A 12,283-nucleotide genomic window follows, 5' to 3' on the forward strand; every position below is an offset into this window, starting at 1 on the left:
ACTGCCTCCCACAGTTTGGTCAAACTCATGCTGGTAGCTTCAAAAACACTGTCCAACCATCTCGTCGTCTGTCGTCCCCTTCTCCTTATGCCTTCAATCTTTCCCAACATCAGGGTCTTTTCCAGGGAGTCTTCTTGTCATCTCATTTTTGACCACATCCAACTTACCAAGCTTCATGGTTCTTACATTCCAGGTTCCTATGCAATATTTTTCTTTACAGCATTGGGCTTTCCTTTCGCTTCCAGGCATATCCGCAACTGAACGACCTTTCGGCTTTGCCCAGCCACTTCATCAGCTCTGAATCTACTTGTACTTGTCCTCCGCTCTTCCTCAGTAGCATGTTGGACGCCTTTCGACCTGAGGGGTTCATCTTCCAGTGTCATAATTTTTATATGCCTTTGTCCATGGAGTTTTCTTGGCAGGGATACTAGAGTGGCTTGCCGGTTCCTGCTCCAGGTGGATCACATTTGGTCAAAACTCTCCACTATGACCTGTCCATCTTGGGTGGCATAGCTCATAGCTTCTCTGAGTTATTGAAGCCCCTTCGCCACGGCAAGGCAGTGATCCATGAAGGAGGGGTTGGAATAGGACATCCCTATTTCCATCGGAGATATGTTGGAGGGGATGGAATAGGACGTCTCCATTTTTATCGGAGAAATGTTGGAGGGTATGAGTTCCCCATTGCAGGCAGTTGCCCTCCAACTCGTGGGCAGCAGAGATAGCAACCCTGGGAGTGGGGGAGCTAGCATGCCATACTCATGTGTTCTGCGTACTCATGAATATAATACTTGAGTAGGGCCTTTTTTATTGTGTCATGAAAAATAATTTGGTATGACTATAGCCTCATTGGTAGGTAGGCACTGAAAGTACATATTTTGGGTGCTTCGTGAAACCCTGGAGTGTTGGATCAGGAAATCCTGGCCTCAGATCCCATTTAATCATGAAAGTCACCATGGCCTCTGGCATAAATACCCTACATTTAAAGTGTGCAGCTTCACCTCACCCATGGGTGTAGCCAAGGGGGGGCAGGGAGGGGCAGCTGCCCCGCTAAATCAATAAAAATACATAGCAAACTGAGGTTCTGCCTCCCCCACAACAAAAATCCTGGTTGCGCCCATGTCCCCACCCCGCCAAAGAATCCTATGAACTGTAGTTTATTAAGGATGCTGAAAACTGTAGTTCTGCGAGGAGTAAACTAATCCTAGTTCCTGGGAGTATTTGGGGGGAAGTGCTTTAAATGGGTGACGTGCTTTCAGATCCCTGGCCTTGAGCTCCCCCATCTCTGTTCTATAGCATGAATTTTGAGTTCTGAGTCACGTTTTCTGCAGAAAGGTCCTGTAATTTATCTAACGGAGAAAATGACTCCCTGCCATTGCATATCCTACCATTTCCAGCTTGTTGGCCACACGGTGCTTTTAGTTTTGCAGAGGATATGCCAAGTCGTATAAGACTATAGAGTAGCTATGAATTAATAATGAAGTTCTTTTATTAGGGAACACAAAGTATTTTTGCTTTGTTTACGCAGAGATAGATCACTTTGAATTGGACGCTTTCTGATCTCTCAGCATTCTTCATCGCCAACAGCTTCTTGTTAGAAAACTTGCTCTTCCTAAGAATTTTACTCTCCCATACACAGTTTTAAAGTAATGTGGTATTTTAGGAGTCATATTAGTGTTAGGGATGTAGGTGGTGCTGTGGTCTAAACCAGAGCCTCTTCGGCTTGCCGATCTAAAGGGTCCTGAAGGTAATGGGAAGAAGAAGAAGAAGAAGAGGAGGAGGAAGAGTTTGGACTTGATATCCTGCCTTTCACTCCCCTTAAGAAGTCTCAAAGCGGCTAACAATCTCCTTTTCCTTCCTCCCCAACAAACACTCTGTGAGGTGAGTGAGGCTGAGATTCACAGAAGTGTGACTAGCCCAAGGTCACCCAGCAGCTGCATGTGGAGGAGCAGGGAAGTGAACCCGGTTCCCCAGATTACGAGTCCACCGCTCTTAACCACTACACCACACTGGCTCTCCCTTTATATGAAGCCCTTTATATGTCCAGTTGTCCTTTGTCAACAACATATTGTCACTGGTTTTTTTTGTGTTGAATGTATGCTCTATGGTAATTTATGGACCTAATAGGTATCTAAAGCCATTTGCACATAACAAATAGGAGCCTACACAGCAAAACACTGTTGCTGTATGTAGGTTTTATTTTATTAGTTTTGCTTCTTATATTTTGTACATCCAGTTTTTCCCCCTTTAGGTTTTTTGTGGGTTTTTTGCGGGGGGTGACCCAAGAGAGTGGGACCCTAAGGTATAGCTTGTTTAGCTTATATGTAAATCCAGCACTGCTTGGACCCAGACTGAACGAAAGCATCAGCCCCTGTAGGATATAAGCAGTTGGCTTTTCTCCCAGAGGTTGTGTGAATCAGCCTCTTTAGTGAGAGGACGGTGTGGGTGGAAAAGCAGGAAGTAACAATGCCTTCTATTTACAAGGTGAAGTGACAGGTAAAATGACAGGTGATATTCCCCCATAGAGATCTGACCTTCACTTCTGCTACCTGCCTCTGCCCACTGCTTCCTAGAGAGGAGGGGGAAATATTTTGAAGGGAAGCCCGCAACTGCCAGCTAATTTCCTTACTGAACCCCACTATTGATTTATTTTTTTAAAACTGTGGGCAATGAGTCCCATCACCTGGCATTTTTAAAAACCCCATGTTTGATCATACTTTCTTTTCCCCACAAATCAATTGCCCCCCTTCTTTTTTACCGGGTTTTTTTTTGGGGGGGGGGGGAGGCATCTCCATAACTAGAATATTAATCTGCCTGTGATTTTCTCTCTCTTCGAGTTATTATAGCTAGTTTTTTCTGTATGAATCATATGTTGACTCGCCTAGCTGACTAACCATCCTGACCACTGTTGACGTCTTAAGTCGAAAGCATAAATCCACTCATTTTGTTCTGCCGGTGCATGATTCATTTAAAAATAAATAAAAATAAAGTAATGTTTCCACGGTATTTAATTGCAGATTGTCAAAAGGTATTCACAGAGGACGTTATTAATCTGATGACTGATGATTAATGAATGGCTTAAAAGGCAGATGTACCTGGGGAGCAATAGCTACAATAACTACTGAAGCTTTGTTTTAACATTTGAAAGGGGTTTTCCGGAAGATGGGGGAGTGGATATAAAAAGCTTTAAACTACATTTGTGCCATCTATTTCCATTGCTATCTGCTGCAAATAGACTTCAATCAGTACAAGTAGTACAAGTGACAAGATTAATCTTTTCCCATATACTCAAGTTGTATACTTGCGATGGATCTGCCTAGCATCTATATGCAAATTATTGGTTTATTTCTGCAAACGGCCAGCAGGATTGTGCAGGGCTGCATCTGATCAGGCTTCACTGCCTTGGCGCTGGCACAAGAGCAAAATGGAAGTTTTTGCACCATCTGTAAACCCAGACCTGTAATTGCTGATGTGCTGGTGGAGCACTGCCACTGCTTGGGCATAAATGTGACATGCTAGGCACGATAGGAAGGTAAAAAGGTAAAGGACACCTGGATGGACGTCCAATCAAAAGCAACTATGGGGTTGCAGTGCTTATCTCACTTTCAGGCGGAGGGAGCCAGCATTTGTCCACAGACAGCTATCCAGGTCATGTGACCAGCATGACTAAACTGCTTCTGGTGCAACAGAACACTGTGACGGAAGTCAGAGCGCACGGAAACGCCGTTTACCTTCCTGCAACAGTGGTACCTATTTATCTACTTGCACGGGTGTGCTTTCAAACTGCTAGGTTGGCAGAAGCTGGGACAGAGCGACGGGAGCTCACCCCATCGCAGGGATTCGAACTGCCGAACTTCAGATCAGCACGCCCAAGAGGCTCAGTGGTTTAGATCACAGCACCACCTGCATCCTGGCTTAGGAAGAGGAGGCATGGGCACCACATTACTTGAAGATGGCGCCCACAGGGCCAAACAACACATTTTATACTAAATGTGCAGCTGGGTCTATTTTTTTCTTTGCTTAATACAGGCAACCTTCGGCCCTCCAGATATTTTGACCTACAACTCCCATGATCCCAAGCTAACAGGACCAGTGGTCAGGGATGATGGGAGTTGTAGTCCAAAACATCTGGAGGGCTGAAGGTTGCCTATGCCTGGCTTAACTACAGGAGTTGGGGAATGTCAGGGTCTGGGCAGAGGAGGAGGAGTGGTGGAGACTGCCTCCCCATTCTGACCCTTCCAGGGGGGAGGAAGAGGAAGACAGTATAGATTTACAACTGGGGTTTGCGGGAGGTCACAGCTCAGAGGCAGATGAAGGGAAAAGTTGGGAAATCATGGGAGAGGAGGAGCAGACAGAGCCGGAGCAGCAGCTAGCTTACATGTTGTTACTAGAAAGCAATCCAGATCCTCCATCTCCCAGAACCTGGCAAGCCTTAAAAGTAGGAGAGCAAAGAGCTGAAAGACAGAGGGCACTTAGTGGCACCTGTGGAGGACATGATGATGAATGAGGAAGTGGGAGAGAAGGGGGGGGTGGAGATTCACTCGGGGCAACGCCATTATCCAAGAAGCTGGGTTCCATAGTTTCTCTCTGTAAAGTTTGGAATAAAGAAAGAACTGTAAGAAACTTTTCCTTGTCTTTATACTTGCCTGGGCAACCAGCCAGGAGACAATGACAGCTTCCTGACAGGGGATCATGATTGTCCCTGGATCTTCAGTGCATGAAGAGGTCCATCCAGCCTTCCCCAAGCATGATCCGGACAAAGACCACCCCTTCCTGCCTTGCGCACAAGGTTGTGAGGATCAGACAAATGGGTGCTGATAGGTGTTTTGAGTCCTATAGTTGCCACAGATGTTGTGCAACTGGGCTTTACCCTGCGGACAGGCGAACTGGGAAGCGAGGAGGGGAGTGTTTTCGCTGGGAAGCGCTGGCTACCTCTTTCCTGCGTGGAAGTTATGAGAGACCACTTGAGCGGTAAAGATGGCAAGCCACTCTCTGCCCTTCCTGCTGCAGCTAAGGTGGTTGTGTGTGGTTCAGATTGCCTGCCACTGTTAGACTTTTTTAACTGCACAGGGCCAAGAGTCGGCTTCACCTGCTGAGCAGCAGCCTGAAGGAACAAAAGGTGAAGTGACTCCACCTGCTGCTGATCAGCCTTCTTGCTCCTGATGAGAACCAGCTGGCTCCAGCTTTCTTAAGCAGGGTTTCCAGCCTCAGTCAGTTGCCGGAAACAACATTAGTCGTTCCTGGCCAGACCTTGCTGCTGCTTGCTTTTCGTGGCCATGGGCTCTTGCCTTTCTTGACACCCCCCCCCCCGACCATCAGACTGAACTGAGATACTGCTGACCTTAGGAGTGGACTGAGCCTTGCGTTCGGACTCTGCCCTCAGGCAAGTATCCCCTGGCCTCGCCCGCCACTCAGCTCTGCCATCACTTTGCAGAACGGGACCACAACAAGGGGACAGCTTAGAAGTAAATCATGGAATCACAGAGTTGGAAGGGATCCTCAGGGTCATCTAGTCCAAACCCCTTGCAATGCAGGAATCTCAGCTAAAGCGTCCATGACTGATGGCCATCCAACCTCTACTTACAAAACACCAATGAAGGTGGGTCCACCTCCTTCTGAGGAAGACCATTCCACTGTCAAACAGCTTTTACTGTCATAAAGTTCTTCCTGTGGTTGTGTTGGAATCTCCTTTCTTGTAAGTTGAATCCATTGATTTGGGTCCTACCCTACAGAGCTTTTTCCATCTTCCATGTGACAGCTTTTTTATTTTTTTCGTTGAATTATCTTAATAGAATCAAAAGGTAAAAACAAAAATGTGTGAACACACCCTCAGGTGTACTTTTTCTTGTACACACAAAGATGGAAACCAAATCCTTAAGAGCACAGGGATGTCATCGCAATGTTTGGCGGTAGTCTTTTTATCATTCCACATATTTTTCTATGGATATTATATTTCTTGCCATATTTGTACCATTATTATTATTTATTGAACTTATATACCACCATAAACCTGGAGGTCTCAGGGCCGTTCACAGAAAAGATCAACATAAAAACCACAAAATATATAATCAGAATATAAACAACAAGCCAATAAACCCTCTTCCCGCCAAAACAGCCACTGTCAGGGAGCATTATCAGTACAGAATGCAGATGATGATGAGAAAGTCTACTTACATCTCCATCCACTTTCTCTCTCACTCGCTGAATGATCAAGCCAACGGAGATCGCTATGCCTCTAGAGCCCTAGTGACCAAGGAGCCAGCAGAGGGAGGTGTCACAATGAAGGGCGTGTCACAAGGACCTCCGCAACCTAGCAACCACCAGCACTCAACTGACACTACTCTCAACTGACACTCCTAAGTTTCCTTACATGGCTTTTAATCCATGTTCAGCCCCAACACATTTTAAAGGGCCATTGGATGTCAATCAGATCAACGAAAGGGCCTGGTTAAAAAGGAACGTTTTTGCTTGGCACCTAAAGGTGTATAATGAAGGCACCAGGCAAACTTCCCTGGGGAGAGTTTTCCACAGATGGGGAGCCACTGCAGAGAAGGCCCATTCTCATGCTCCTAGCCTACAAACCTCTCAAGGAAAGAAGGGCCTCAGCAGATGATCTCAGGGTGCTTTAGGTTGCTAGGTTCACATGGAAAGAGGCGGTCCTAAGCCGTTGAAATACTATAAATACTATAATGCTATAAATACTATAAATACTGTATTGTATTATGATAGTAGTCCGTCCTGTATTTTAGTCCCTTCTAAGGATCACCATATCAATGCTGTCTGGAAAACAATCTGTATTGACATAAACAAATCACTTCCCAGTGACATGTCAGCATTATTAGCCCACCTCACCAGGGATGCGGGTGGTGCTGTGATCTAGAGCCTCTTGGGCTTGCCGATCCAAAGGTTGGTGGTTCGAATCCGCGTTACGGGGTGAGCTCCCATTGGTCTGTCCCAGCTCCTGCCAACCTAGCAGTTCGAAAACATATCAGCGCAAGTAGATAAATAGGTACCACTGTGGCGGGAAAGTAAATGGCGTTTCCGTGCGCTCCGGCTTCTGTCACGGTGCTCCGTTGTGCCTGGAGCGGTTTAGTCATGCTGGCCGCACGACCCGGAAAGCTGTCTATGTACAAACGCTGGCTCCCTCAGCCTTAAAGCGAGATGAGTGCCGCAACCTCATAGTTGCCTTTGACTGGACTTAACCGTCCCGGGGTCCTTTACCTTAACCTTTTACCCATTAGCCCACCTTGAATGCTCTTTCTGGTGTAAACACACAATCCGTGCCATTGCATATCCAGGCGAACACCACCACAGGAAACTAGTTTGTCACAAATAAATACTGTGCCTAAACTCTGCATGCTGGTACACTGTTTACATTTTTGCTTTGGGTGTGTCTCCGTACCAGTGCTTCTCAGGGTGCTGAAAGCCTGACACGTCTGTAACTCCTCTTTAAATGTCATGAATATTCCTGCTTAGAGTGGCAGCCAAAAAGCTATGGAGGCGCAGGTTAATTTGGTGTCCAGGGCAGCTGTCTACCAGCTCCATCTGGTACGCGGCTAAGACCCTACCTGCTTGCGTACTCTCTCGCCAGAGTAGTACATGCCCTGGTGAACTCCTGTCATGTAATTGATTTTGACGAATTAAGTAACTGAATACAGAAGAAATCTCATCTGTTTAAAGCCTTGGTTTTTGAGCAGCTGAGGCATCGAACAAACTGAAAACTGCTGGATGATAGCGGTCCTTTTCCGCAGTGGCACCAACCACCAGCAACCTCCATACAATCCAAAAGGCATAAACCGTGATGTGTTTTCAACACCCATTAAAAATATACTGGTTTGTTCAGGCATTCCTTGACTGTTTATATTTAGGTTGCTCTGCTTCATATTTTGTTTTAGTATTCTGATTCTGCCTTTTTGTCGATGGTGGGTTTTTTCATTTGCTTTACAGTCTAGACTTGCGATTTTACGGTTTTCATTCTGTCTGTGTCAGTCTATAACAGGGATTCCCAAACTTGGGTCTCCAGCTGCTGTTGTACTACAACTCCCACCATCCCTGACCACTGATCCTGCAAGCTAGGGATGATGGGAGTTGTAGTCCAACTGGAGACCCAAGTTTGGGAAACTTTGGTGTATAAGTTGATTAAATTAACTAATTGCTTCTTGTCGATGAGAAAGAAGGAAACAGTAGATTTCTTTCCAATTAATAATCTTGTGGGTGTGTTACTTTGTATTTTGTGGTGCAGACATTCTCTAAAGTTCTTTATATCCCCTGTGAATAGCATAACCTTGCAAGGAGTTCCTGATGATAGCTTTGGTTGGTGCGCCGTTTAAGATTTCTGTTGCTTTCTCCGGTTGGGAGCCTGTTAATGCTCAATCTTCGTGGAACGTTCTGGCAACTGCTCTATTCAGCCATTTTATTTTATTTTATTTTGCGGGCGAGATTTTGCTCCGTCAGCATGAGGGCGAAGATGAAGTTTTACATTAATCTCTCCCCCTACTGTGAACCAAGAATTATGTATGAAAGGGTGAAACACGTGACAGGGATTTGACAGCTTTGCGCTGCTTCCCTCCGCTTTTCCTGCTGACATGACTAAGACGAAAGGCAGTGTCAAAAGAAGCCCGAGAAGAAAGGAACAATGCAGAGGTTTGTCAGGAGTTGCAGTTATTACCAGAGCGCAGCAGGGGATTTGTTAAAACTTACTCATGAAAAATAACACGGAAATTGGCCTATTATCGCCCTGCACATATCTGGCCCATTTCCTCTCTGTTTATGTTGCAAAATGCAGGGTCAACTGGTTGGGTAGTTCCATCCAGATACAATGCAGGCAGGTTTTTATGGCTGAGTCTCTATATAGGATGGGTAACCTCTCGGATTCACAACTAGAAAAGATGGTGCCAGAAACATTACAAAACAATGCAGGACGGTTTATCTCCGCTGCTATGATCCGCACCTCTAAGCAGATGTGCTCAGCTGGGATGTTCAATTTGGCTTAGAAAGTTGGTGTAAGACAAAGCCACTTCTGAGCTCGGGAGGAGGTGATGTTGCAGGCTTCATGCCCCCAACACGCGCGGAGGCTGGCTTCCAGCCCGCGCGATCAGGGGAATCCTCGGGCTGCATCATCCCCTAGCCAGCCAATCGGCTAGCTCAGGGGGTGTGGCTTGCCTCATTTAAGGCAAGCGCGGCCCGGGATCTCCCTCTTTGGCCGCTTAGCTTCTTAGGTTTCCCACCAGCCCGCCCTTCAAGGTTCCCCTTCTGACCTTGCTATGGACCTCAGTTGGTCGCTGTTAAGGGGCCTGGTAGGGTTTTTGGCTGTGGACCTAATTAACAAGAGTAAGAAAACGGTAATTCATGGATTATCTAGTTTGCCACAAAACGGATCCCAACATCTTCCAAGGCTTTGCCAGATGCCAAAATGCTGCCCATTTCCTGGATGTGTCCAAGAAAATCGGGACGGACGGCAGCCCTACTTGGCAAACTGGCACCGGCCATTTGGTTTTTCGCCTACCTCGTAGCAAATCGTCGCAACTTCTTTGGTTTTGGCGGTTAGGCATTGGTAGGGGTATTGTTATGTAGATGTGTTGGGGGAGAGGAGCGCCATCACCTCCACCAAATATTGAAGGGTAGTCCGGTAAAGGATTCCGGGGGGCGTGGCCTCGTCCGAAGCCCATGGAGGTCAGGGCCTAAAGCGCGCCCCCGAGCGGTGACCCCGGGGGAGTCCCTAGTTGATGTGCATCAGCAGGGCTCCCCCTGCTGGTGGTAACCCTTCCCGGTCTTCAAGCAAACAGGCTGAAGCCAGATAGTCGGATAGGACCAATGCCTAAGCCAATACCGCTCTTTACCTGTAACCAATAAAGTTGTGGCCAATTTTAGCCCATTAACCTAAAATAATTGTCACGTGTCGTTATTCCTACTGGTGGGAGGCGGGAACTCGCCACGCAACAGGTCCATGCAATGTCAACAGAGCGGGGCTCTTAAATTCCAAAGCCTAACTCTATTGAAACCAGTTCCAAAATTCCCATTGGTTGGAATGATGTTGGGTTGAACTCCTCCTTTGTTTTATTAGCAGGTTTGGGGCTGAAGCTAAACACACTGCCCTAATATAAATGAGGATGTCGCTCATAGGTAGGGCTGCCATCCGTCCCAATTTTCTTCGACACACCTGGGCAGCATTTTGGCATCTGGCAAAGCCTTGGAAGATGTTGGGATCCGTTTTGTGGCAAACTAGATAATCCACGAATTACCATTTTCTTACTCTTGCTAATTAGATCTACAGCCAAAAGCCCTTGATTTACACTTGATAGGTGTTCAGAAGTGTTGTACATAATTTGGATTGTAATTAACAGTGTAGTTTTGCTAATAAAAGAAGTAGCTTTTGGGAAGAAGATGAAGGCTGAAGGGGTATAATTAGGATAAAGGATTATTGCAGAATTCTCTGTATCAAGTAGAACAAGGCAGATAATAGCTCAGTTTTACTGAACGAACAAATACAAGGGAATAAGTCCAGAAGATTACAGCTCCCTCCCCCTTTTTAGGATTTTTAAGGAAGGCTCATATATGAAAAACTACTGTAAATTAGCACTGACATTTCAAGAGATTCTTGGCTTATATACATACATAAAAGCCTAGTTGAAGGTGCCAGGCCATTTGGAATGGGACAAGCTGGAGGAAGTAGCTGCCTCATTAACATGATTGTTTTGATGGAGGAGTGAAAGTCAACACATATAGAGGCACTTTGGTATTATATATTATAACTAAACACTTGCAACTGTTCAAGGCAAACTATGTATGCAGTCAGAATCAGATAGTAGCACAACGGTATCTCTGACTACCATGCACACCAACTGACTGCAAAAGTGACAGGAAAGTGTTGGTGCCAGGATCTCGCCCACTCTGCTGATTTTTCTCAGCATGGCGCAGATTTCCTTTTTCAAGGAGTGGGAGGCATTTGTATGCCTGCCCATTACCACACGTGGAGATAAAAACAACCGTGGGATTGATTCCAAAGGTAGCTTGGAGAAAAGGTATTCCAATTCCGTTCAGTTGTACTGAACTCCAAAACAATGCCGATGACTTAATGTGAACCATCTTGGGCAGCCCTTGGGATGGAGAACTGATCTTTTTTGCTTTCTCTTTTGCCTTTTGCAGCCATAATGGGGAAACAGAATAGCAAACTGGCTCCTGAAGTAATGGAGGATCTGGTGAAAAGCACAGAGTTTAATGAGCATGAACTCAAACAGTGGTACAAAGGGTTTCTAAAGGATTGCCCTAGTGGGAGACTGAACCTCGAGGAGTTCCAACAGCTTTATGTAAAGGTAAGTTGTTCTTTTTCTTCCTTTCTTTCTGCATGGCAACTCTAAATGTGACACTGCAAGGTGTGACTGAATACCTTGCCGATCAGAAGGTTGGTGGTTCAAATTCCCACAATGGGGTGAGCTCCTGTTCCTCTGTCCCAGCTCCTGCCAACCTAGCAGTTTGAAAGCACGCCAATGCAAGTAGATAAATAGGTACTGCTGTTGCGAGAAGGTAAACAGTGTTTCCGTGTGCTCTGGTTTCCATCACGGTGTCTCATTGTGCCAGAAGCGGTTTACTCATGCTGGCCACATGACCCAGAAAGCTGTCTGTGGATAAATGCCGGCTCCCTCAGCCTGAAAGCGAGATGAGCGCTGCAACCCCATAGTCGCCTTTGACTGGATTTAACCATCCAGGGGTCCTTTACCTTTTTTTACCTTTTCTTTTAAAGTAGCTGTTTTCCAGCCCCGGAAGGAGCATGGCAAGCATTCATGCACTGCAGCTGACACACTAATGTGTCACAACACACAGTTTGGAAAGCTCTGCCCTAGCAACATTTGGTTTTCCGGAAGGGAATTGTCTTCCTGTGGTTCTACTGTCTTATGCCCTTTTTCTTCTAAGAGTTAACACGGTGATCTCCTCAGCCAATGTGCCCAGCTGACATTAGCACTTCTTCAAGAGCACCTTGGACATCATTTGTGATGAGTGACAAAAGTTGGCATCCGCACGCGCTGTGCCGTTTTGTGACCTTTGTGTGTTGGATTTCAATTTCTTTAGCAGCTGTGCCACTCAAGTGCACAACAACTTGTGTTGTGCCCTTTTCGTTTTGAAGTGGTGACAAGACACACGCAACACATCTTCCCCCATTTTGGGAATGCTTTGTTGCCTCCCTATTCCTCAGGTTTGTTCACTCCGATTGCATGGAGCCCGGAGAGCCCCGTGGTTTTCTTCGGAGCTGAGGGCGATGAAACAATCGTTGAGACGGCTAGAGCGTCGG

The 12,283-nt window shown here is 46.2% G+C and overlaps 1 protein-coding gene and 1 long non-coding RNA gene across 4 annotated transcripts in view; one reads left to right on the forward strand and one right to left on the reverse strand.

Annotated features, from left to right (window-relative positions):
- The window catches only part of VSNL1 (visinin like 1), a 110,577-nt gene that overhangs the window by 42,897 nt on the left and 55,397 nt on the right, over window positions 1-12,283 (forward strand). The window contains exon 2 of the mRNA XM_081189263.1: window positions 11,143-11,309. Within this exon, the coding sequence (XP_081045389.1) occupies window positions 11,148-11,309 (162 nt within the window). The 5' untranslated portion in view covers window positions 11,143-11,147. The remainder of the gene's footprint in view (window positions 1-11,142; window positions 11,310-12,283) is intronic.
- LOC308584511 overlaps window positions 1-12,283 on the reverse strand; it is a 158,734-nt gene that overhangs the window by 26,829 nt on the left and 119,622 nt on the right. Inside the window, exon 1 of one of the 3 annotated variants that reach the window (XR_014006866.1) lies at window positions 6,172-6,653. The exons of the other annotated variants lie outside the window; for them this stretch is intronic. This is a non-coding gene — a long non-coding RNA (uncharacterized lncRNA). Of the gene's footprint in view, window positions 1-6,171; window positions 6,654-12,283 lie in introns of those variants that run through there. 3 annotated transcript variants of the gene reach the window in all.

This window comes from Podarcis bocagei (assembly GCF_964188305.1).
Source record: "Podarcis bocagei genome assembly, chromosome: 3".
Taxonomy (NCBI): Eukaryota; Metazoa; Chordata; class Lepidosauria; order Squamata; family Lacertidae; genus Podarcis; species Podarcis bocagei.